At 35.8% G+C, this 27,829-nt stretch overlaps 1 protein-coding gene and 1 long non-coding RNA gene across 2 annotated transcripts; one reads left to right on the top strand and one right to left on the bottom strand.

Annotated features, from left to right (window-relative positions):
* The first annotated feature begins 1,764 nt into the window (after positions 1-1,764).
* mgat3a (beta-1,4-mannosyl-glycoprotein 4-beta-N-acetylglucosaminyltransferase a) lies at positions 1,765-27,817 on the top strand. Its single transcript, XM_073833546.1, has 3 exons — positions 1,765-1,885; positions 23,139-23,364; positions 25,850-27,817. The coding sequence occupies exons 1-3, from the start codon at positions 1,860-1,862 to the stop codon at positions 27,116-27,118; spliced, it is 1,521 nt and encodes a 506-aa protein (XP_073689647.1). The 5' UTR covers positions 1,765-1,859; the 3' UTR covers positions 27,119-27,817.
* LOC141324489 (uncharacterized) lies at positions 18,385-23,304 on the bottom strand. Its single transcript, XR_012353715.1, has 3 exons — positions 23,180-23,304; positions 21,300-21,493; positions 18,385-19,437 (listed from the first exon to the last, which is right to left on the bottom strand). It is a non-coding gene; the product is annotated as an uncharacterized lncRNA (long non-coding RNA).
* Positions 27,818-27,829: the final 12 nt, after the last annotated feature.

Below are 27,829 nucleotides of genomic sequence, written 5' to 3'. Positions count from 1 at the left end.
GCATGCACACATGAAGACTCATGCATATGAGCATTTGCCCATGCAGGGCATCAGGCCAGAGGAGGGCCCTGGTGAGCTGCAGGTATATTTAAAAGTGTGGAAAGCTACATTCAGATCAAATGAAAATCAACATAAAAGTGGAAAACAGACCATATTGAGAATATTGTGTCACTAATATTATTTTACATAGGACATAGCACATATAACCATATTTGCAATCATGCACACATAAGCTTGTGTGATGTTATTTAATAATATATTTTTTTTCATTTAAATAGAAAATACATATTGTTTAAATGTCGATTTTGAAAGATATTTACATAAATACAAAAAAGATTTGTGACAAATTTTTAGAGGTACCCTGCAGAAAAACAACAACAACAGAAACCATCACAAAATTTGTAATGGTTTTACTGGTTATAATAGAAATTGTACTGGTTTTAATGGAAACTGGTGCCTACTGGTCTCTACTGGTAATTAGCTGCCTTCTATTGGTGGCTTGTTAAAACAACCTAATGGAATATGTCCCAAAACACACTACCGGAACCATTTCTAATAGTTTTAATAGTTTAAAGTTGATGGTTTGTACTGTTTGTAAAGATATTTGCAGTGGAAACCATTAGAATTTATTTGGCTTGCACTTATGTCACGATTTAGGTTTCCTAGATGCGCGACCATATTGGTGATACTCGGATGTAAACAAGTGCATGGATTGCGTTAATGTACTACTGAATACCTTGTTCTGCTAATTTATGCTGTCTAAACCACACACACACACAAAAAAAAAAAAAACGTGAGGAAGCTGCTAAATCTTATAGAGAAGGCCTTAGTAAGCTGGAAAGGGCACAATATTAGAGATACTTACAAACATAGAGATACATACGAGCAGTATTAATTAAGAATTTTGCTTAATATTTCACCTACCTGAGTGGAAGTGATAAGAACAAATACGAATGTTGTCAAGATTCTTGTCAAAATCTTACTTCAGTTTGGCCAACCACATGCGCCTTTAGTTCCTCAAAACAGTTTTTTGCACTCTTCTCCTTGTTTTGTTACAACTTTTGGCAGTCTTTAGTAGCCTACTCAGAATGTTTTTTCCTGGTCTGACCGATTAGCACAGCCCAAAACAAGACAACAATTGACCATTTTCAGCAGCAACAATCAGCGAAATAGGCGAGTTTCGTTCGGTTCAGTGGCATTGTTTACATTCTTGCCGCCAATATGGCGGATTAATGAAGCGTCTATTGTTTTTTCAGCAGGGCAATGAAGGAGCAACACTCGTAAAAATGTCAAGGTCCTTTTAATAATGACTTGAGGGTACAATAATTTTAATATGTATATCACAGGGGATCGAAGAGATTCTTGTTTTTAGTAATTATGACTAATTAGTGTATACTTAATGCAAAGGAACTTATTTTAATCTTTATTTTATAAACTGCAGATCATTATTTGCACTCCATTCCACGGTATAAGCGTGTCATTGAAAATTCTGTGTCATAGTGTGAGAACGTGTTTGGGTGTTTTTAAACATCTGTGCCTAAGGCACATCGACGTCACAGGCTAAGTTTTTGACACGCCAGTAAAGCAAACAATTGAGACAGAGAGAGCATAAATTATCAAAGATAATTTAAGGTGGGCAGAAAGTGGGTGCGGGTTCAAATGTAATCCTTTACCCAATTAAGGAAGTCACGCTGCCTCTGTTCAGAGTCCTCTTTTAAGCTCACTAGAGCGCGCGGGAGCGAGCGCTTGTGTTCAGTTAGTTTCCTGCGCGAGTCTAGTTCAACAGTCAAGAGCGCGGTCACACAGAAACGCTACATGCTTTAAGAACTAATGAACTGACGGACACATGCAGGAGCAGCATGGGAAGGTCACACCTGGCTGTCAGGTAAGATACTTCACCTCCAGCTCAAGGAGAGAGATTCGCTGCGTTTTCTTCTGATGTTGTTTAGCTCGTGATTTTTGGTTACAGAGATTTTATGAGCTTCTGCATCTAATCAGCGGATTAAAGTTAGAGAGAACATATCATCACAATAAAGATAAATAACGCGTGTAACCAGTAGTATCAGTGGACTTTGTGAGTTGTCTACTCTCATGTGTCACCAAGGTCACTTTTTACCCAAGTTTAGTGGGCTACAGATAGAGGTGAATGTTAATAGCAATGTATAGACCTACCAGGATGTTGATGGCAGATATGAAAATGAAACAGGTTAATGATAGCGTATCCAGGTGCACGGAAAGAGTTGATATATTTCTTACATTTGCTGTAATATTCTGCAGTATTGATTTCCTGTTATAAACAGGAAAGCTGTGGTAGATTTCGTAAGTGTTGACACCCAATGCTGATAATCTAAAAAACAAACAAACCAAATGCAACCATTTTGGCAGAGGTGTCATATATTGTCCATCTATTGTTCAGTCAACTGTATGTGTGAAGTGTAGTAGTATTTAATGCCTTTACAACCTTTGTAAAACCAACGTTCAGAAAAGCCAGAATCAACAGAGACAAACCAATGTTTGAACTTTATCTGTATTCTGTAAGATGATCTAGTTTATCTTCACAGTTGTTTTATAGTGTCCCATGATTAAATGAAGTTACATAATTGTTTCAGAGTTCAGCTTTAAAAAAAAAGACTTAACTTAACAGTAACTAAAGACTTAATACTTAACAGTAATTGAACATTGACAATAACTCGCAGCGAAACTCCCTGCAGCTGAAAATGCAGAAGAATGGTTAAAGTTGGAGTTTCTGTGCTATTAGTGTGGCTTTGCAGAATTTCAGAAATGAAGCACAATGTTTGCAAATGACCCTTAGACTCATCACGCCTTATTGCACATCACACCTTCCCCCTACTCAGACATCAAAAACGCAGCTCTTATGTGTCTTTGACAGTGAACATGCGTGACAGAAATCTGAGTTTTGCTTATCTGTCGAGAAAAAGCTCAAACTTTATATTATGTTTTTTTTTTTTGTAATTATTCCATTTTGTAAAAGCACAAGTGGCAACGTTTACTCTTGTTATTCCCTGTTGTCTGTCTCATGTTTTGGCAAGAGTTCTTCATCAAAACGAATTTGGAGAAATTTAGCACTACGTTGCTTTCTCACCAATGGATCCTCTGCAGTAAATGGGTGCCGTCAGAATGTGAGCGCAAACAGCTGATTAAAACATTGCACTAATCCACAAGTAATCAACACCACTCCAGGCTATTAAAGGCAATTAAAGGGTGGTTTATCCAAAAATGGAAATTCTGTAATTAATTACACACTTCGGAACACAAATGAAGATATTTTTTGATGAAATCCAAGAGCTTTCTGACCCCTCATAGATCGCAAGGGACCTTCCATGTTCAAGGTACAGAAAGACAAAATAGTCCATCTGACATCAGTGCGGTATACCGGTACTGGAAAAATACCGGAATATATTTTATTTCAAATGGTTCGATACTATAACTTCGATATTATAACTATATACGCTGCTTCCGTGCCTCCCAAACTGCTGCGAAACGGGTAAACGTTACAACAGAACAATGCAATGGATCATCATACAGATCAAACTCCATCAACACGCTCGAAACTAGTAAATAATGACAACAGTAAAAGTGAAATATAGCATTATTTTGCATACAAAACAGATTATAAAGGTGAACGAGCTGACCTTACTGCACCTGTATGCAAGTATTGCTATAAATCATGTCAAAAATCACGAAAGCTCAAATGTGCGTGGCACGCTAGAACCAGTGTAGCTTTGGTAACATAATATTTGCACTTGCATTTCAAACAATCAAATATTAATTGAGTTTCAATGAAGCAAGAGTTTTGCTGTATTAATTTTAGTATCAATAATATGAAGGGAATGTTTCTGCCGTGCTGCAGACCATTAACTTCAGACCATTGCTTCTTATAATATTGCTTTCTCTAGTGAAAACAGATGTTAATTGATGGACTAGAGTCATGTCTATTGCTTGAAGATTATCGTGATGTTTTTATCAGCTGTTTAGACTCTGATTCTAGGGGTGGGAATCATCACTGGTTTCACGTTTCAACGATTTTCATTATCAACTAAATATCACAATGCTTTTCAATATTACGGCACATGGCTACATTTTCATATACATTTTATATCAGATTTATTTAAAATAAATAAATAAACAAATAAATATACTTTACTTTTTTTAAATATATGAGCAGGCTACTTTTTAAAACAATTACTTCTAAATAAGTGTTCTTTAAGTATCCGAAAGTTTACAGACAATAGTTATTGATTTTTCTTTTTTCCTCTGCATTACTGCTGATTATTACTGATAAGATCATAGACAGTGTCAGCTTTAACAGGCTGCATTCAAACTAATGCACATACAGTGGTGTGAAAAAGTGTTGGCCCTCTTAATGATTTTTTATTTTTTTGCATGTTTGTCACACTTTAATGTTTCAGATCACAAATTTAAATATTAATCAAAAATAACACAAGCAAACACAACATGCAGTTTTTAAATGAAAGGGTTTTTTTATGAAATGAAAAAAAATCCAAACCCACATGGCCCTGTGTGAAAAAGTGCCTTAAATTTGTTCCTGACTGGGCAAAAATGGCCTGCATGGCAGAGCTCCAAGACGAAAACCGCTGCTGAGCAAAAAGAACATAAAGGCTCGTCTCATGATCTGAAACATTAAAGTGTGACAAACATGCAAAAAAAAAAAAAAAATCAGGAAGGGGGCCAACACTTTTTCACACCACAGTATCTATTTCAATATATATCGATATTCGATATATAAAAACAGAACCGACATTAGCTGCGTTTCCATTAATTGCGCAAATTGAAATTGCGAATTGAAAATACACCTAATGGAAACTCCCATATATCGCAAAAAATTTATGCTCGCATGAGGTGGTTTTTCAGGCAATTTGAAAAATGGAATATTTCGCAAAACAGCAATGGTAAAGTTTTTTGATGAAATATAGCCAAAATCCCACAAAAATCCATTGCCGTGACTTATCGCTAGAGGAAAAAAAAAAAGAGTCATTCCGCAATAATTTTTAATCAACATTTCTAAAATAGCGCCAAAGTTTTGCGCAAATCTGTAATGGAAACGCAGCTTGTGTGTACATCAGTTTCGTATAAAAGTAAATGCAAGTGCATTTAACCGCAGCCGCAATCAAACTTCGGAACGAACAAACACAAAGCGCACGTGAAAGTCTGTCAGTGTGCGAGTTTTGTGCATCTAATAGTACTGCATTCCAAATGGCATGAATGAAAGCATTTCTAAAATAAAACATGGCACACACTGTCAAGCAATGCGTACGTGTCTCACTGTGCAAATTCTGTGCAATAAAGCCCGCCACGTCTCTAGCGCACACGTGCCACATGCAGGTAAAAAATAAAAATGTTCAGAATCGTTGAAGAGAGAATCGCGATGCATCAGAGAATCGATTCCCCCCACCCCTATCTACATCTTGGATTGCCTAAGGGTGATGGTCTGCGAGTGGTGTGAAAGGCCTGAAATGCATAATTTGAGTATATAAATGCATCCAAGCACAGTCGTGACATTAGACACAGAGTTTGCACCTTATGTTTGCACTTTGAGGATGGTGCATTGCAAGGTTGTAGAGGAAAAACAAAAGGGGTTTGTGAAAGTGAAACTCTGTTATGTGACCACAGCTAGTGCAAATTTGTATTCTTGCAACACATTTGGATGGTAACTTCCAAATGCATGGTTAAGTTACACAATGCTGCAGTTAATATTTTGCATTTATTACTATTTTCACTTCAACTGTCCACATTCTCTTTCATATCTCTTTTGTGCTCTCATGCTCAAGCAACAGTTTGAAGGGTGTCTTGAAAATTGGTTGCATTTCCATAAAATGAGTATACCGAATTTTTGTCCTTTCAAAACAAATTATTTTACAAAAGTTGAAAAGTTGAAAGTTGTGATTGCTGAAATCTAGTTAACTTTGCAACACGGAAAACTTTGTGGAGTACGTCAGATATTTGAAGGCACAAACCTTGGCGAATCCAGTAAATAATTGCTCATTGTATATACACATGGATCCTTTTAAACTCATTATTTTAAGTAACGCAGATGTGAACAGATGTTAAAGGGATAGCTGACCCTCACGTCGTTCCAAACCTGTAAGACCTTCGTTCATCTTTGGAACACAAAGATATTTTTGATGAAATCCAAAAGCTTTCTGACCCTGCACAGACAGCAACACAACTGACACACTCAAGGCCCAGAAAAGTACCTAGAATATTGACAAAATAGTACATGTGAAATCAGTTGTTTAACTGTAATTTCATGAAGGTATCATAATACAGTTGGCCAACATCAGTTGTCTAAGGCTGATGATACACAGGGCAACTTTTTGAGAAATGTTGCTGGGCAATATTGTCGTCAACAGGCAACCAGGTGAGACACAGGGCCCACGACCGTTTTTAAGTATTCGGATAGAAATTTGTTGCCCATTCTCAATGGGAAAGTGCTAAAAAGTTGCCCGGCAACATTGTTTAAAAAGTTTCTGTGAATTAGCGGAATAAAAGTGTAAGCCTTTGAGCTCCAATGCAAAACACTGAGTCAAATGTGTGTAATGTGGTTTCTATTGTTTAGAAAATAAGTGCGAAAGCTCTTGTGAACAGGAAACACCCGTAAGCAAATAGCACTGCATATGATTGCCCTTTTTTATGAGCTATTTGGTTTCTGCTGTATATATGTCTGCATGTAGATGAAGAGGTTGGATTCATACTGATACCAAATCAGATATGGCCACCTGTTATAAGCCTATTTGTGTCTGTTTGTCAGTTCTTTAACATCTTTCTCTTTTTTTTGTATGTGCACCGTTGGCCGTTCATGTAACAACACACAGAAAAGGGTGTGTTTGTGTTTTTTTTTTGTTTATGTAATTATATTGCATTGTCTAGATCAGGGGTGGGGAACCTTGATCCTCGAGGGCCGGTGTCCCTGCAGAGTTTAGCTCCAACCCTAATCAAGCACACCTGAACAAGCTAATCAAGGTCTTCAGGATACAGGTTGGTAATTTTTTTCAGGGTTGGAGCTAAACTCTGCAGGGACACCGGCCCTCGAGGATCAAGGTTCCCCACCCCTGGTCTAGATGCTCTGAATAAAGTAACTTAAACTGAAGTACGCTTGATTCTTAATAATGTGTTGTTACCTGAATGATCCACAGCTGTTTTTTTGTTTGTTTTTTTGGTTTAGTGATAGTTGTTCATGAGTCCCTTGTTTGTCCTGAACAGTTCAACTGTTCACTGTTTTTTTTTTTTTTAGAAAAATCCAACAAATTATTTGGTTTTTAGCCTTTTTGTGTATTTGAATGCTGTTTAACAATCACTATGATTTTGAGTTCCATCTTTTCACACTGAGGACAACTGAAGGACTCATGCAACTATTACAAAAGGTTCAAATGCTCACCGATGCTTCAGAAGGAAAAACGATGCAGGGGGTGAAAACTTTTTGAATTTTGTTTTCTGGGAAGCATGTTTGTATTTTCTGTAGCTTCTGAAGGGCAGTACTAAATAAAAAATTACGATATTTAGGCAAAATAAGCACACATTCTTATGCTGTTCAAAAGTATTCACCCTCGGCTCTTAATGCATAGTTTTTCCTTCTGGAGCATCAGTGAGTGATTGAACCTTCTGTAATAGTTGCATATGAGTCCCTCAGTTGTCCTCAGTGTGAAAAGATCTTAAAATCATACAGTCATTGTTGGAAAGGGTTCATGAAAAACCAAAGAATTTGTGGGACCTGAAGGACTTTTCTGAAGAACAGCGGGCAGTTTAACCATTCAGGACAAACAAGGGACTCATGAACAAGTAAAAAAAAAAAAATTATATATGTAAACCTCCTTATGTGAAATATCTTATGCAGGTCAGTACTAAATAAAAAATAAAATTTTTTACAATTTGTATGATCCCTCTTATTTTTGTAAGATTAACATTTTTGCAGATTTTGCAGGTGTATATAAACTTTTGACCTCAACTGTATGTATACTTTGAATAAAAGTGTATTCAAAGTATATAATGCTTTTACAGCCTATTTCAAAATCTTATCCAGTTAAGCCAGCATCAAAGTTTGTTTGGACAAGCCATTTTATTAGTATTCCTGAACTTTAATCATATTCTGTAATATTTTTTTCCCTCACAATTGTTCTATATATTTTGTCCCAGGGTTAGCATTTTGTCTCAGAGTTTAGTTAAAAAGTAAGTGACACACCTACTGTAGGTAATTACTGTCACAACCGTGCTGGGAGTGTGGAGCCAAGAGAAAACACGGGGAACCGGGAGTACAAACTAAACACGTATTTATTAACAAAACAATAAACAGAAAACCAGGGGCGGGACTTGCTGTCATAGCAACAGAACAGATCCGTAAGCTCTGGAGCAGGCTTACTTTATGTAAACGGGATTAGATCGCGGCCACTCCGTTATGTCCGCTTCGTTTATACGAAAGCAACAGCGATATTTGCCCAATTAATTTGGACTATTATATTACAAGTCAAAGATGACCGCACATATATGTGATGCAGGTTAATTTATAAAAAATTTTTTTTTTCAAATGTCGTTTGAAAAGTGCATATGTCACTTAAACATAGTTTGTGTAGTTTGTTTAACACTGTTTTTCCATAAATAAATATTATCAGTGTAACTAAAGATAATGCAGTATTTGATTCTCATATTGATTTCATACAGATACATACAGGTCATTTTCTAAAAAAGGGAAATGTACTATTAATCATTCTATTTCATTTGATTATTTCACATTTAATTTATATTTTAGAGTAGTAATAGTGAATTACTTTGTGGAATCAAGATGAGAGACCACGGCTATAAAAGCGAAGGTGGATTTACCTAGAAGCTTTTGTTTCTTTAGCTCAGTATACTCAGTTTTTTGCTGGAGACTTCTCTTATAGACCAAATGGATGTCACCCTGTTTCATTTGTAGAGACAACATTTAATGGTCAATACATGTCATAAATCAAGTAAAATTAATTACAAGACTGTCCACCTCTGTATCAGGCATCTCTGCCTGCAACTCACACTGCAGTCAGAAATAGAAGTACACAAGTAGATACAAATTCAGGCCAAATTATGCATGCACTTACAGGTACTTCCTCGAAACCACGGTCATCTGACAGGGTTGCTTCACTGTCCTGTGCAATGGAAACAAAATGGTGTTACAAAAGGACGTGGTACTGCCCACACACACACACACACACTTTTTTTAAAATTATTTATACCAATAGGCAGTATTATCTCAGATCTCAGATTACTTCATCCAGCTATACTAATCATTAACAACAGGTGCGTTCGGAGAACCGGAATAGCGAGCTCATAGTTAGCGCGATGATTTGATCTTGGATGTGTCATTAGATCTTGGATGTAGTAAGCAAGGTACGAAGAACGGACCCCAGGAGTACATAACACGACGTAACAAAGCAAAACAAACCAACACCTAGGAGGAGCAAACGCAACGATGTAACTTCAAGAACGGACAAGTGGAGTGTGGAATAGTGATGGGTCGTTCTTGAACGAATCGTTCATTTTGAACAAATCTTTATGTGAATCGAGAAGAACGAGTCGTCTCGGGGAGTGATTCGTTCAGTCGCGCATGCGCAATTGCGCAACTATGAACGAACGACTCGGACCCGAAGACTCGATAGGTGAACTAATCAATTCTGTTTCCGGCTCCAGCAGCATAGGTTAAGCGTATGGGGCTGTCACGTGATGAACGAACGACTCGGACCCGAAGACTCGAGAGATTAACTAATCAATTCTCTTTCCGGCTCAGACTGCGTTAGTTAAGCTTATATGGGGTTGTCACGTAATGAACGAACGACTTGAACCCGGACAGATAGAAGTGAGGGAGCTAATCATGAAGACAGGTAAACAATGCATAAATCTTTTCTAATAGCTTATAGTTTTGTCTTGTTTGTAGTGTGATCAACGTTATATAAACGTGTATAAGCATTACATGTGTTATGGAAGTAAAACGTAGCTTTTTAATTATATTTTGGTAAAATGAACGAAATGACTCGAAAAAAGATTTGTTCATTTTGCTGAACGAGACTCGAAGATCCGAGTCGGTAAAATGATCCGAACTTCCCATCACTAATGTGGAACAAAGGACTATAAATACACAGACAAGGGGAGTGGCAACTTAACAAGGTAACAAGGGGAAGTACAAATATGGGCAAGGAAATACCAACTAAACTAAAGGGGGAGACAATGGAACCAAATAAATGGGAACACAGGGGGGAAAAACACTGGGAAAACACTACAAAACAGATGACAATTCTGACAATTGCAAACTAGTTTAACAAACTCTGAATGTCAAGGAATAGCTCAGCAAAATTCCCTGAAGTTGAAATGCCATAAAATAATATAAGGTGAAATATGCTATTTCTGTGCTATTAGTGTCACTTACAATTACAAACATGAAGCAGGGTTCACAAAATTTCAGAACTCCTGGTAGCCCTTGGGGCAGGCAGATTTTGGTAGCCCACATTTAATTCAACTAGCCCAAATACATAAAGATATGAAACTTCTTTGAACTTCACAGTGAACAAATCAGCATGATCCAAAACATCAGTCACTGTATTTTTTTTCTTCAACAAAAAAAGTCAAAAAAGTAGGAGTGCAACACATAACAACTCATGGCCTCAACTCAATTGTTCTTTATTATTTTTAATAACACTTAGTATTTAAAGAGCTCTTCACTTCGATACCACAGTAAAAACTAGTAGCATAGGGATGTGACGTTTCACTCATCTTGTGATGCAATACGATTCTTTATGATTTCATTATATGATTTTCTCATAATTTTTTGGAGATTTAAGACAAATTATAAATGAAAAGTTGTCCATTCATATTTTTTTTTTAGACAAAGTGCTGCACATTTCTTTGTGAAATTGAAGGGATAATGCACGGCTAGCTGTGCATTAAATGTTTTTCAGCATATTTGTGTATTTGAACCCTGTTTAACAATGACTGTATGATTTTGAGATCCATCTTTTCACACTGAGGACAACTGATAGACTCATATGCAACTATTACAGAAGGTTCAAACACTCACTGATGCTTCAGAAGTAAAAACAAAAACAAAAAAACATTACATTTCATTAAGAGAAAACTTTAAATTTGAAGATCAGGGTGAATGTAACTAATTTTGTCTTCTGGGAAACATGTACATATCTTCTGTAGCTTCTGAAGGGCAGTACTAAATGAAAAAAATATATATTTAGGAAAAATATGAAAAATGTAAACGTCTTCACTTTGTTCAAAAGTTTTCACCCCATCTCTTAATGCATAGTTTTTCCTTCTGGAGCATCAGTGAGTGTTTGAATATTCTGTAATAGTTGCATATGAGTCCCTCAGTTGTCCTCAGTGTGAAAAGATGGATCTCAAAACCATACAGTCATTGTTGGAATGAGTTCAAATAGGCAAAAATGCTGACGTTTTCACCAGACGTGAAACCTTCGCTTATAACATGGTTATTGGCCAGTATTGAGAACTTAAATCTGTTAATGATGTTTGCAGCGCAATATTTGACCAGAAGGGTTAACATGACAGTTATTTTAGTCAGCTATGGCATATTAGCTCTAGCATTCTGCCCGATTCAAATCAAACACAGAGATGAAATACTGTGATAAGACCACATTTGAATGAATTATAGTGTTTATTTAAATTAATTATCAGTCAAGAGAGGGAGAGAGAGAACAAACAACATTTGTATGTCTTCATGTCTCTCTGCAAACAATGAAGATTTGTTTAGTTACTTCAAAAACAGTGATTTTACCACTTTGTTGATGTGGAATATAATGTAGCAATCTAGTGTCTAGGCTATTTGTGAACCTGGACCACAAAACCAGTAATAAGGCTCAATCTAATAATATTGAGCCTATTAAAACGAAATAAAAAAGCTTTCCATTGATGTATGGTTTGTTAGGATAGGACAATATTTGGCCGAGATACAACTACTTAAAAAAAAATTGGAATCTGAGGGTGCAAAAAAAGTCTAAAGTTCATGGCAATGCATATTACTAATCAAAAATTGAACTCAAGAAAGTTTTGATGGTAGGAAATTCACAAAATATCTTCATTGAACATGATCTTTACTTAATATCTGAATACAAAATTGATCATTTTGACCCATACAATGTGTTTTTGGCTATTGCTACAAATATACCCATGCTACCGAAGACTAGTTTTGTAGTCCAGGGTTACATTTTTATTTTAACTTTTGGGAACCCAGCCTGAACTGAAACCCAAACCCAACATTCCTCCATTTGTCGAAGCAGCGCCTGTGTTTACCCTTGTTTTACCCCATTGTCAGCTTCTGTGTTTTTTGGCAAGTCTTCAAATTTTGAAATCTGTGTGGCTCAGCCTGCTACAGTAGCCATGTCCCAAAATGTTCTGAGCAGGGTTCTTCATGTGGACATTACTTTGACATGTACCATCATATTTGCACTGATGCAACTAATCAAAGGCTTGAATAGTTCCACCAGGTGTGCTAGAGTTAGAACACATAAAATACCTGAACTGACTAGGGGTTTGTACAAAAAGATACTGAAGGCACTGAATGTTCTTAGAGTTATATCACTCTGAGAATGTATCTAGTTGGAAGCAAGGTTCGCAAGTTTCAAATCAGTGGCTGCAATCGGACTTCTGAGATGGCAGGTTGAGGAAAAACCATCAAAAGACCTGTAGCAAGACTTTGTGTCAACAGGTTTTAGTTTGCACGGTAAGGTGTGTGCTCAATGCAGAAGGTTTCCATGCCAGACCTCAAAGACGTACACCACTACTGATCCCAAAACACAAGAAACACTGGCTTCAATGAGCTTCAAAGTCATATAAATAAGCCACAGAAGTTTTGGGGATTTTGTTCTGTGGAGCGATGACACAAAACTGGAACTGCCACCCCGATGGATCAGCGGTAGGTCTGGAGGAAGAAGAATTAAGCATACACTGAAAAGAACACTCATGGTGGTGGCTTAGTGATGCTCTGATGCTGCTTTGCATCCTCTGGCACTGGAAACCTGCAGCCTGTGGAAGGCAAGATGGATTCATTGAAGAATCAGGAAATCCTAGGAGAAAAAGTCATGCCATCTGTGAGGGGGCAGAAGCTTGGACAACACTGGACTTTCCATCAGGACAGTGTTTCCAAGCATGCTTCAGATTCCAACAAGGCTTGGTTGTCCTGGAAGATTCTGCAGTGGCCATCACAGTCACCTGACTTGAACCCAATAGAAAGTCCCTGGTGGGATTTGGAGAAGGCGGTTGCTGGACACAAACCCAAGAAAATGACAGATCTAGCGGCCATTGCTCGTGAAGAATGGGCTGAGATTCCTCAGGAACACTGCCAGAAGCTTGTGTCTGGCCATGCATCTGGTTGGCAGCAAAAGGGTGCTCTACTAAGTACCAACGATGCTTACCATGAAGGGGTTGATTAATTTGAAGACTGGAGAGGTCATCAAAAGTTCAATTTGCAGTGGAAACCACTTGAGATTGATTTGTTCATTGCAAAGTGCTGAAAGTCTGAAAATTGAATAGTTGAACAATTTTGATTACAACTGTTTTTATAAATAGCATTATGGCTGTAAGTATTGCATGGCCAAACAGCATTTTTTTTTTTTTTTGGATGTAAGTGGTGATGCTGGCCCTAAAAACCACCAACAGTGTTTCCAATGAAGTGAATTAGATGTGTGTTTCTGAAAGAGAAACTGTAATCCTCTTTCTCTATTGAGTGCGACAGTATAGCAAAGGAGGTTGCATCTCTGTGTGTGTATGTGTGTGTGTTCCCAAACTGAGAGAAGAGAGCTTTTGTACAGGCTGAGAAAAAAGTTGACATTTGAGAATTAGAAGAGGGGGAGTCTGGCAGAAAAAAGGAGCCATTGTGCCCCTGGCATTAGTGCCCTCTGAGGAAACACACACATACACACACGCTTACACATTGTGAAACAGGAAGTGTGAATATTGGGTGATGGTCAACATTATAGTTTATTTTGTTCTATAAACAAGCACTAAAGATAAGAGGTGTCTTGGCCTTTTAAATGTCCCTCAGAAAAAGAAAATTTTGTCATTCCACTTCATATCTGGGAAAACCTGTATGATGTTTTTTTTTTTTTTTTTTGTGAAACACGAAAGGGAAATTTTATTTGCATTACCATTCAGTTTAAAAAATGGTATGCCAAACTGCCACAGCAGGTTTTATTGTCTTGGTTTACTGGTCTTTGACAGTAAACACTGTTAGTTCTTACGTATCTAATGGTTAGTTTTTTTGTGACTTACGATTTGTTTTAAAGCACGTTTTAGGCACTGAATAAAAAAATAACAAAAAGGGTATTGTGAGTTTATATCTCACAATTTTGAGAAAAAAGCAGGTGTAGTACAAAAGTAAGTTATAAAGTCCAATTTATAATAATATCTAACATGACAGATGCCTCATGAAGCACATGTAAGACAAACTCTACATTATCCCGCTTATTACATGGCTACCTACAAAATAAATCAATAATTTGACACAAAATATTGATTTTAAAAGGAGTTTATTTATTTAAAAACGATTTGATCGGCGTGGGGTGAGGGGGGGGGGTTGTCTTAGTATATTTTCTCAGAATTAAGTTGATATCTTGCAATTCTGTTTTTTTTTAACTCACAGTTGTGGATTTGTATAACAATTCTGACTTAATTTTTCAGAATTACAAGTTTATATCCTGCAATTCTGACTTTATATCACAGAATTCTGACTTAATTTCTCAGAATTGCAAGTTGATATCTTGCAATTCTGTTTTTTTTTTTAAACTCACAGTTGTGGATTTGTATAACAATTCTGACTTAATTTCTCGGAATTACGAGTTTATATCTCAGTTCTGAAAAAAGTCACAACTTTGAGCATGTATCACAATTTTGACTTAACTTTTCAGAATTACAAGTTTACATCTCACAATTCTGACTTAATTTCTCAGAATTATGAGTTTATATCTCAGTTCTGAAAAAAAAGCCAAAATTTTGAGCTTGTATCACAATTCTGACTTAACTTGTCAGATTTTTATATCTTGCAATTGTGAGTTTGTATCACACAATTCTGACTTAATTTCTTAAAATTGTGAGTTTATATCTTACAATTCTGACTTTATAACACACAATTGTGAGTTTGTATCATGTAAATCTGACTTCATTTCTCAGAATGAAGTTTATATCTCAGTTCTGAAAAAAGTCAACATTTTGAGCTTGTACAGTATCACACACTTCTGACTTCATTTCTCAGAATTACAATTTTATATCTTGCAATTCTGACTTTATAACTTGCAATCGCAAGTTTATATCTCTCAATGTTTTCGCACAATTTCGACTTTCTCACAGTCACCTTTTTTATTGTTTATTCAGTGGCAGAAACGGGCTTCAATGGATTTGGAAAATTCTTTGAATAACTCCTTTTGTTTTCGACAGACACAATAACAGCATATGAGTTTAATGCAGTGAGTGATTAAACATCTAGTAACTTAGTAAAATATTGCTCAAAGGTGGAACAAGCAGGAACAAGCAAGTAATCTACCCCATTACTTCATCTGCTAAAAAAAGCTTTGTAACAATAGCTTTGGGATGTGTTTTAAGCTCAGATGTATGTCCTAAGTCACACCTTAACCACCAGCATTGTGTTTCCCCACCTGTATTTCATGAGTGATGACCAAAACCAAAGGCCTTCAGTCAAAAGTAAAGTAGGGAGTCAGCATATATTACATCATTACAAACTCAGACAAGCACAAACTACACTCGTACCTGTGAATGTAACTATATAATGTTTTGGATTCAACATGTTGTTTTAGCAGGATGGTTCATGTCTGACATGCTCTCAGGACCATGAATACAACACACACACAAAACCACACTGTAAAGACACTGTTTCGTGGTTTCAAGAGACTGAAAACAAGCAGAGTAGGTTTAATACAGGGTAGGGTAGGGTAAAGTCAGGAAAGCCGTATCATTTTGTTTTCGAAGTGGCATGGATTAAACTAATACTCTCAGGATGCCTGCTATCAGGTGAAATGGTAGTAGTATTAAGTATACAATTGTTATAACAGGTGTGTGTGGGTGAATAATATATACATACAAAAACACAAAAAATTCATAACTGGCAGTCTCTTTGTTAATAATTGACGTCAAAGATGATTCATCATATGGTCAAACGATGACCTTCGTACCATATAAAACCCTGCTTAAACATGATGTTTGAGGATAGAAATTGTAGTTCTGCAATAGATTCTGTTTGTCCTGTTCAATATTAACGCTGGGAAGCGAGAAAACAGGTGATAAGAGTGAAACTGAGCTCACGGGTCAGGTGAATTATTCACTCAGTCTTATGTCAGATGATCTTATTATCTAGCTCTAGATCTAGAGTTATTTTATCATCACTGATAAACTGTTATTGTTTTTGTCAGTCTTTTAAATACATTTTTTCTGTTTTCATTTACATTTTAGTTAAAGTTTTAGTAATCGTGTTGTTTTTCCTATTTTTATAAGCTTTTGCATTTTCCACTATTTCAAATGTGCCTATTGTTTTTTAATGTTTTATTACAGTTAATGTTTATTTTAAGTAATGACCATTTTTATGGTTTTAGTTACTGATTAAAACCCTCATTCAAATTTCTTTTCAATCTTTGTGTTTTTTTCCCATCCCTTACTTATTTCCTGTTTTATTTTTCTTTCTTTTGAATGTAACCTGTTCCATCAGTAAAACCACTTCCTTGATTCTTCTTGCCACCACCCAGGTCCATTTGTATAATGGCTTTTGTCTGCGGAGGAAACATTTGCCTATTATTTTCACACCATTACACCGTGTGTAAAGGCATTGAAGAGATTATTCTAATAAGAGGTTATTAGTCATTTACTCACCCTCATGTCCAAACACATATCAATGCCTTTATTCTTCTGACAAAAGAAAATATTTTGCAATACTATGAAAGTCTGTGGTTTGTTTACCAACATTCTTCAAAAGGTCTTCCTTTGTGTTCAACAGAAGAAAAAAACTCATACAGATTTGGAACATATTGAGGGTGAGTAAATGATGCCAGAATTTTCATTTTTGGGTAAACTATCCCTGTAAGTAAAGATTACGTGTTCATAGACACCATTTACATGTCATAGATATGAGAAAGCTTGCAAATGTTGCACTGAACGCACTTTGGATTGACCCATTGCTTTATTGTGACTGTTCATGTCAGATTGTTGCTCCAGGTTGTTGGAGACAAGATTGAGATTAATTAGTGTAAGTGTAACAATGCCATAAAATGCAAAGTATGGTATAGACCAGCCTTAACAATAAGGGCTTGTTATACTGGCCTGGTATTTTTTCTTTTCTTTAACTTGCCTTGTACACAAGTGGCTGTGAAAAGTTTATCCTTTAGATCTTTCATTCAGAAAATTCAGAAGATTCTAACCTTTCATTGAAGGAAAATGATGGAAACTGATTATGAAATAAATGTTTTTTCTCTAGTTCACATTGGCCACAATTATTGGCACCCTAGAAATTTGTCTAAGTAAAATATCTCTGAAGTATATTTCCATTAATATTACTATTTTTTTAGCACACCGGGGTGGCTAGGAGTATAAAACTGTCCAGCCATGACTTTCCACAGGATTATAAATATGAGGAAGACAAAGGCCAAATTCCCTTAATCATCCATCACAAGGAGTAAAACCAAATAATGTAGTTCTGATGTGCAAAACAAGTTTGTTGAGCTTCACAAAATAGAAAGTGGCTGTAAGAAAACCCTGCCCACATCCATGGGTGACGTCAGAAGTCACACCCATCCCCAATAGACCCCGCCCACATCCGAGCGTGCCGTCAAAAGCCACGCCCAAAAATACGTGATTCCCAATCCCTTGTACCCCAGTAACCTTTAAACCTTACCTTGTTCATTTATGTGAAGACATAAATTCACATTTATTGCAATCGATTTTGATCTACCCAAAGCAAATTTTAAACATATCAACTTTAAAGGGGACAGTTACAGATTGGTATTGTAAAAGTATGTAAAATTATTATAAAAGTTAGTATTGTATAATTGTCAAATTTTTTTATCAGATATGTTCCACTTATCATAAAGTGTAAACATTTGAATGACAGAATCAACAGTTCTTCATATGCAGTAGGGTACACATTCATTTGCATGAGATTGCTTGCTTTGATAGATTATATAAGTAACATGACATTGACCTTCAGGCCTTGTTCATCACAACTTGATATGAAATGTGTCCGGGTTCTCCAATACTTAAAGATGAATAAAAAAGACATCCATTGCTTTATTGTATATTTTTATATTTATTGTTTTACAAAAAAAAAATTTAATTAAAATTGTACAACAATATACACTATCAGTCAAAAGTTTCTGAACGGTAAGATTTTTTTATTTTATTTATTTATTTATTTATTTATTTATTTATTTTTAAGAATTCTCTTCTGCTCACACAGCCTGCATCCTGCATTTATTTGATCCAAAATACAACAAAAGCGGTACTTTTGTGAAATATGTTCACTATTTAAAATAACGGCTTTCTATTTGAATATATGTCAAAATGTAATTTTGATCCTATGATCAAAGCCAATTTTTCAGCATCATTACACCAGTCCTAAGTGTTACGTGATCCTTCAGAAGTCATTCTAATATAATGATTTGCTGCTCAAAATTTTTTAATTGTTATTATTATCAATATTTAAAGAAGTTTAATGCATGTTTTTCAGGATTCTTTGATGAATAGAAAGATCCAGAGATCTGCATTTATCTGAAATAAAAATGAGCTTTTGTAACATTATAAACTATACCATAGAAAGAAATTACAGAAATGAATGTTTATTTAGCAATGCTTTAAATTGACATTTATGTTACAAAAGATCTTAATTTCAGATAAATGCTGTTCTTCTGAACTTTCTATTCATCAAAGAAACCTTTATTTATTTTATAAATTTTTTGAGCAGCAAATATTAGGACCATGCGACTGGAGTAATGCAAAAAAAAAAAAAAAAATTTAAATCACAGGAATAAATTACATTTATTAGAAATATAGAAAACTGTTTCAAATAGAAAACAGTTATTTTAAATAGTAAAAATACTTTAAATAATTGTACTGTTTTTGCTGTACATTGGATGAAATAAATGCAAACTTGGTGAGCAGAAGAGACTTCTTAAAAAATATATTTGACTGGTATTGTTTAACAAAATATATGTTTCAACTATCGTAAAGTCTGTGTAGTTGAACAAACAGTTGAATGATCAGATAAACAGTTCCTGATATGCAGTACACATACATACATACATACACACATAGGCTACAATGAAAGATTTCTTGCTCTGATAGATTATTCACAAAACATGGCATGGACATTCAGGCCTTGTTCCTCAAGATTGACATGAATGTGTCCATCTCCTCCAGATACTAAAAGATAAATAAAAAGACATCTCTTTCTTCATCCAAATCTCCACCCAGGTTGTCTGTGATGGCATTCTGTTAATTTTTACTGTCTATTTGGAGAAAGGCAGGCCCTGTCACCTCTCCACACGTACGTATGTACACACAAACAAACACACACACACAAATATGTATGTATATATATATATTAGGGCTGTCAAAATTAACGCGTTAATAGCGCGTTAACGCAAATTCATTTTAACGGCACTAATTTTATTAACGCGCGATTAACGCAGCGCGCATTTTCTGTTTGACCCACTACCTAGCCCATAGTTAAAGAAATGGATGCACAATGTTGCCAACCTAGCGAAAAGTGTCTAGCAACAATACATAAACACATAATTGGACAAACCTAATATAGTCTCTCCGGTTTTACTGAACGAGTGCGAGGTCTCCCAATGCGCGCGCACCTCCCTCTCTTTATATCTGCGTCTGCTCTGTTCAGCGAGCGGCAGAGGAGCAGCGCTTTCAGTTAAAACAGATGTTATGTTCATTCCAGTGCTTGAAGTGGGCCGGTACGCAGGCACTTCTGTATTTTATCCTTTTGCGTACTTGCACTTTTTCGTGCGTACCGGCACTTCTGGCATATTTAATGAATGCAAGCGGAGTCGGGCTACGTTAGGATTGGTGCTGTGGGGTTGATGCGTAAGGCCACATACGAGTATGCGCACGAAAACGGCGTATTATATGCGCGTCAAACACATGCATATCATATGCACGCCAAAGTTAATTTCAGCTTATTAATAGCACGCCAAATAGAAACAGAAAGTCGTGCTAGTGCGCATTTTCATGAGACCAGGCTCTCCAATCAGTACATTATAACCAAAACAATACATTAAAAAAGAAGCAGGTTTTTGCGATCACATAACTTTAAATGGGTAAACTCCTAAAAAGTCAAAGGATCCTGAAGGCATTCAAACAGGAAGTTAAAAACAACGATAATAATGCAGGGAATAGTGACTTATTTCCAGATGCCTTTAAATGATTCTTTTCAGTGATTGAATCATGATCATAATTCAGGATTTTTTTCAGTTATTATTTCATATTACTTTGGTTGTCTGATAACAGAAATATTAAATCAAAACAATGAAAACAGTTTTGTTGAGAACTTGGCTGCATCAAATTACAGTATGTGGGCACAGAGAGGCAAAGAAATGTAATAATAAATGTAGATTTTGCATGTTCAGAAGAAGTGAGCTGCCCTGTCCTGCAAATAATGTAAACAGGCTTGTGTAAGTAAATTGCTCAGTGCAAAGAAAGAGAAGTAATGGGAACCTAGTGTTTCTATGTTCTTTTTTCATGTGTCTAATAGACATGAACAAGTTATTTGAAAAACATCTATGACATTTGAAACAAGTTAGTCTTCATGCTCTATGTCAAGTATGGTTTCACTGACAATAAACACATATTTGCTTAAAGCATCCATATTTGTCCATGTCAATGTTGATTAGAGTATTAAAAACTTTAAAAAGTATTAATTTAAGGTACATTTAGAACAGATAAAAATGTGCGATTAATCGCGAGTTAACTCATGACAACCATGCGATTAATCGCGATTAAAAAAATTTAATCGATTGACAGCCCTAATATATAAAAATATATATATATATATATGACACACGCACACGCACACACACACACACACACACACACACACACACACACACACACACACACACACACACAAAGTGCACTGATTCTTCTGATATATTTTTTGTTGCTAGCTGAGTAATGCATACATGTACTGTTGTTTATGAACATGCACACAAACGACTCACATTCCTAAAGTTGTCAACGTTTTAAGACTGGCTAATCTTGTTTTTACTTACCGGCGGGCAAACCACAACTTTTTAGTGGTTGGCAAACAATACGAACGATCTTCTTAAGAATGCTTCTCCCTGTTTCAAAATAAATTAGAATGTGACGTATTTGGACGTAGGCGTGGCTTGTGACGTTACACTTGGATGTGGGCGGAGTTGGATGTCCACCGCAGGCTGCAGCGAGACGCTCCTCATTTGACCACCTGAAAGATATTTTTTCAGTTCAAGTTTTTTTCAGTTGAATTCATATCTACAGTACAGACCAAAAGTTTGGACACACCTGAATGAGAAGGTGTGTCCAAACTTTTGGTCTGTACTGTATATGTACATATAACCGTTAACATTTTTACAGCTATATTGCTTCAGAAATTTCTATATCGATAAGTGTCTTGCCAACACGATATATTTATATTATACTTTTATTTATTTTATTTTTTTAATGAGTCTGTTAACTGTTTCATCTTTTTGGATTGTAAAAATCGTGAGGAAAATTATATTGTGAATCATATTGCATCGTGAGTTCAGCGAATCATTATGACTCTAATATTAATGGGTTTTTGATATTTTGTTTAATATAAAAATGATTAAAAAGTCTGTAAATATACATGATATATGATTTGTATTGTTTTCAAAAATGCTGTTTTTTTATTTATTTTTTTATTTATTTAATGTATAATGTATTTCAGTCATGAAAACCCTTTTAATAGTTTTAGTAACTGATAAAAACCCTGGTGTAGTTTAATGGATTTTTCATATATTATTGAATATTAAAACAATTTAAAAAGTCCATACATATACATAATTTGTATTGTTTAATATTATAAAATTAATATATTTTTTTTTTTCTAAAATACTGTTGTTGTTGTTTTATATTTTATTTTAATTAATGTATTTTTTTTTAGTCATGAAAACAGTTTTTAATGGTTTTAGTCACTAATAAAAACACTGGTGTGGTTTAACGGATTTTTCATATATTATTACATATAAAATCAATTCCATACATATAAAAGAACTTAATTATATAATATTATAAAATGTATATATTTTTCAAAGATACTGTTGTATTTACACTGTGCAATAATAGTTAGAATTTTCACAGGTGTAATGTACCTCTAAAAACTTGTATATGTTTAAGCGTTTAAAGGTTCAGTCAGGACAACCATCTTTTACAAAAATTACCATGGTTTTATTACAGTAAAAGTGTGGTAACCATTTTTTTGGCGTATTGATTACTACTTGTATAACCAGTTTTACTACAAATACTATGGTTAGAGTAGCAATTTGTGATTACCATGGTTTAACTATAGTAATCATTTTTTTGGTTTTATTTGTAGTAAATCCATGGTTAATTTTCATAAGGGAGATCTTGGTCCTGCTTAATCTAATCACCAAACCATGCATTGCTCCTGGGATTCTGTTCCAGTAATTAAGTTTCAATGACCAGTAAAAAAATGGATATCTAAAAATGACTTTTTATCTTTATAGTCAGTCAGTATAGACAGAGAAGCTGTTATCTCTTGGCTCTGACAACTCCAACAGTTACTGTAAGTAATGTAAAGATTAATTAATTAATATGCTGTTGTGTGTTAATGTTTGATGAATGAGCAGGTAAGAAGTGAGACCAAAAAAACCCAGAGAGAAGAATATGATTAAGGACTAAATTGTGTTAGTTAATGCTTCTGAAGAACTCCCGTGATCCGCTGCTAAAAGAGATTGCCAAGTGTCATTGCGTTAGCTTTCCGCCATTTAATTACCTGCTATTTTAGATTGAGAGGACACTCAGACGGCCAGACGATTTTGAGTGGCACGCTTAAGTTTTACATTAACAGATTTTTCTCTGTGTTACAGGATGAGAATTAGAAGACATAAAGCTTTCCTATTGTGCTTACTGGGGATTTGTGTAGTTTCCTTCCTTCATTACTACAAGGCCCTTCACAATATTCCACTGCTGCAGGAGCTCTCCTCTCCGTCCAACCATCTGAAGACTCTGAAGATGTTCAGCGATATCTTCTGGAATGGTCCAGCTTCTGACTTCCACTCCCAGCAAGACTTCTACAAACACAGCCGTCTGAAGGTAGAGCCAAAAACAATAGAAACCATCACAGAAGTTATAATGGTCTCCACTACAAATACTCATACAAACATTACAAACCATCAACTTTTTAAAAACCATTAAAGGGTGGTTTTCTGTAGTGTGTTTTGGGTCATATTCCATTAGGATTTAGTGGTTTTACAAGCCACCATTGGAAGCTGACCAATTACCAGTGTAAAAAGTTTTCACCAGTTTCAACTTAAAAACTTAAGTTTAGCAGCTGCCTTAAAATTTTAAGTTAAATCAACTTAAGTAATTTCAACTCACAAGTTAAATCAACTCATTTTTATTGTGATAAGTTGAAATGACTTGTAGTTTTAAGCTGATTTAACTTAACATTTTAAGGCAGCTGCTGAACTTAGGTTTTTAATCTGGTGAAAACGTTTTACAGTGCACAGGATCCATTAAATTTTTCATTAAAACCAATACAATTTCCATTATAACCAGTAGAACCATTACAAATTTCGTGACAGTGTTTTTTTTTTTTTCAAAAGGGGTCTAAGGGTTTTAATTTGAGTTCTTAGTCTGTTACACGACCTGATTAATCTCTTGATTAATCTCTTCCATCACAAATTAAAAGTACAAAACGAGGATCTGTAAAGAAAAAAAAAACGGCAGATTGTTTTGATATAAGCCAAAAGGAGACTGGTTTTCCGTAACTAGCATATCTTATCCGCTGGAACACCACTCCTGTGAATGCGTGTACGATAAGTTAGCGGAAGATAATGCTTCTGAAGTATATGACTTTCTTCTTTCAGATGAATGCAATTGGAGTTATATTAAAATTGTCCAAGCTTTATAATGTCAGTGAATTGCTGTTGAGATTTTGAAGCCCAAAAATGTCCATCCTTCCATCATAAAAAGTACTCAACACGTTTTCCGGGGAGTTAATAAAGGCCTTCTGAAGTGTACTGATGCATTTAAAAACATATCCATATTTAAAACTTGATTAATCTCTAGCTTCCACTAACCAGTGTTAATTTTGACAGCAATTTTGATTTAGTCTTAGTCACAGTCTTTTGACTAAAATGCCATTTAGTGTTAGTCATCTTTTAGTCATAGATTTAGTCAGCTAAAATCGAATGGGTTTAGTTACAGCGTAAAGCATTTTAAGCATTTCTCTAAAATTGCCAAACTCATTGTACAGGGTTGATATTAAGGTTTTATCATGATAGACACAGATTTAACTGCTGTGACATGCAACATGCGTTTATACTCAAATTAAAACCACTTCTCATAAAGAAACAAGAACATAGTCTTCTTTTCGATGAAATACCAATGGTTATACAGGCTAATTATGCATTCTTTATAACTACTTGTGTAGCACATTCTTCTTTTTTTTCAAGCAGATATTTTAATTTATATAAACACATTTAGATGAATCTGTATTAGGGCTACTAAAGAGATTCAGTCAAGAGCAGTGAGTGATTTTCTGTCTTTGTTTTGTTGCTTGATTAACATCAATGCCACAGACAATATCACCTAAATTAGGCTGCTGTCCCTTCAAAACTGGATACACAGGTGCAATGTACTGATACATGTCCGATATTCTCCCAACTGTTTATGCAAATACTTGTCAAAATGAACAGTTCAACATAATTTTGTTATAAAATTTTGCATTTTTTCTGTTCATGAGACATGAAAGAATACTGATGCGTTGCGTGAGAGGCGCTGCTTCAGTGTCTGTGCTCAAAAAAACCAAAAAGACCAAATTGAGTTTTTTGCATTGTCAAATTTATTCATATGCTCTTCTCTTACTCCCAGATATTGACATTTTTGAACGTTTTATGAGACATCCAGCAAATGTATGCTAGCTTATGTCCCGCCGGATAGATCAATAGGCTATGATACAGCTCAAATGTAATCTAACCTCCTAACCATGCAGCAGATTCGTTCTGAATGAATCTCTTCCCAAATCGTCCCTCCCTAACTTTTTTGTCTCATTTTAATTTGTTGACACGATTTTCAACATAGTTTTTTGTCATTCAAAAGAGTTTTTGTTTTCGTTGAAGTCTCGTTTTCGTTGTTGAAAAAATGTTGATGAAAATTTCAGCAGATGAGAGAGCAAAATTAAACATCACAAATTAAAAGTACAAAACGAGGATCTGTAAAGAAAAAAAAAACCGGCAGATTGTTTTGATATAAGCCAAAAGGAGACTGGTTTTCCGTAACTAGCATATCTTATCCGCTGGAACACCACTCCTGTGAATGCGTGTACGATAAGTTAGCGGAAGATAGATATTACAGTTCATGGGATATTTTTCCTACACAAATGCATAGATTCACTTCAGAAGGCCTTTATTAAGCCCCTGGAGCCATGTGGAGCATTTTTTATGATGGATGGATGCACTGTTTTGGACTTCAAAATCTCAGCAGCCATTCACTGCCATTATAAAGCTTGGAAGAGCCTGGACATTTTTAAATATGTTAAAAAAATGTTTAAAAAATCTTTTTTTCTTCCAAACAGGGCAATGTTGACCTAAATGTGATCCTGCCAGATCCTCCAGATAGGAAACTTTATGAGCGTGCCTTTGTACTCCACGATGATCCCACACCCTTTTTCATCCACACCGAATCTGGAGCAGTGTGCTTCAAGGAGGGGACGGATCTGCCCGTCTCCGCATCTCACCGTAAGTTGCTGCAGCATCACAAAGAAATCAACCCTAAAGACATTGCAGTCAATACAGACAAGAAGGTGTTTCGGTGTCCCTGCCGGCAGGGTTGGCACGGCCCTCACTGTGGCATCCCTACCATCGTGTATCATTCCAACCTCCCTTCCAAATCAAAAGTAACACCCAGAAAAGTTCCACGTCGGGTCATCAATGCCATCAATATCAACCACGAGTTTGACCTACTACATGCTCGATTCCACGAACTTGGAGATGTCGTGGATGTGTTTTTAATCTGTGAATCCAACTTCACCGCGTACGGTGACTCAAGACCTCTTCTGTTCCGCCAGATGATCCTAAACGGAACATTTGACTACATAAAGCACAAAATCCTGTATATCTTCCTGGATCATTTTCCTGATGGCGGACGTATGGACGGCTGGATCGCGGACGATTACCTCCGCACGTATTTGACCAAAAACGGAATGTCAAGGCTTGAAGGCCTCAAAGGGGATGATGTTTTCGTCATCGACGATGCGGATGAAATTCCTGCCAGAGATGGAATCCTTTTCCTGAAACTCTTCGATGGCTGGACGGAACCGGTCGGGATCCACATGCGCAAATCCCTGTACGGATTCTACTGGAGGCAGTTTGGAACGCTAAATGTTTTATCTGCTTGCACGGCAGCTATGCTTTTTAAGGTTTACAAGGGTGATGGGATTTTTCTTCGCCGCCGTTCGTATTACTCCATGACGGGATTTCGGGAGTATGAGAACTCCACGGGGCGCATTTTGGTACCGTGGGCTATCGGAAGCCCAGTTCACTATGCTGGGTGGCACTGTTCCTGGTGTTTTACACCAGAGGGAATTTATTACAAACTCATATCAGCCCAAAACGGAGACTTCCCACGTTGGGGCGATTACAGCGAGAAACGGAAGTTAAGTTATATTAAAGACTTAATAGGGACAGGGGGTTGGTTTGATGGCTCTGTACCAGACTACCCACCCTCAGACCCCAAAGAGCATATGTATGCTCCCAAATACCTACTGGACAACTATGAAAAATATCACTATTTGCTGGAGAACCCATACGCAAAAGAGAAACATGAAAAGAAACTGGTCGGTTAGGAATGTTATGATTGACCAATTCAGACCAAAGCAGACTTCATTCGTCAGTGCGGTATGAGTCTACATGCTCATACCGGTAATCTCATTCTGCATTCACACAGAGCACATTACCTGTAATTTACTGGTAATTTTACAACTTCTCATACCGGCAAATCGGCAGAATGAATTTACCGTTTTTTTTGTTTTTTTTTTAAAGGTGTTCACACATGATCTCTTAACGGTAATTTACCAGTAAAGACTGTATGTGTCAAACGGGCTTAAGAAAAGATGTAATCATACATAATCATGGTAATGCATAAGAATAATCACAAAAAATTGCACTTAAATGAATGTGATATGATGTTTATTTATATAAATGTTTACTCTATATGAATGATGAGCACTAAATAACCCGTGTCCAGTAATGCTTTCTGTATTCATAAAGGATATCTACAGAGAGTATTACAGTCGTATCAGCATTAATGCATTATTTGCATTGATGTTTTGATATAAAATCCATTATAATGTTAAACCCAGTGTGCTTAGATTACTGTTGTGTCACATAGTGGTAACGCTATTTTACAGTGTTTTTGTTTTTGTTTTTTTACACTAGGTTGTACAATTACAAACTGGTGTACTTTAGTATTTTATGATTTTTCATCTACACTGGAAAAATATATATTCTGCCTTATATATTTCACCTTATTACACCCTTAAATAAGATAAATGATA

The sequence above is a fragment of the Garra rufa genome, chromosome 1 (genome assembly GCF_049309525.1).
Source record: "Garra rufa chromosome 1, GarRuf1.0, whole genome shotgun sequence".
Classification (NCBI taxonomy): domain Eukaryota; kingdom Metazoa; phylum Chordata; class Actinopteri; order Cypriniformes; family Cyprinidae; genus Garra; species Garra rufa.
The sequence above is the reverse complement of the archived record's forward strand: the minus strand, read 5'-3'. Positions and strand labels throughout refer to the sequence as shown.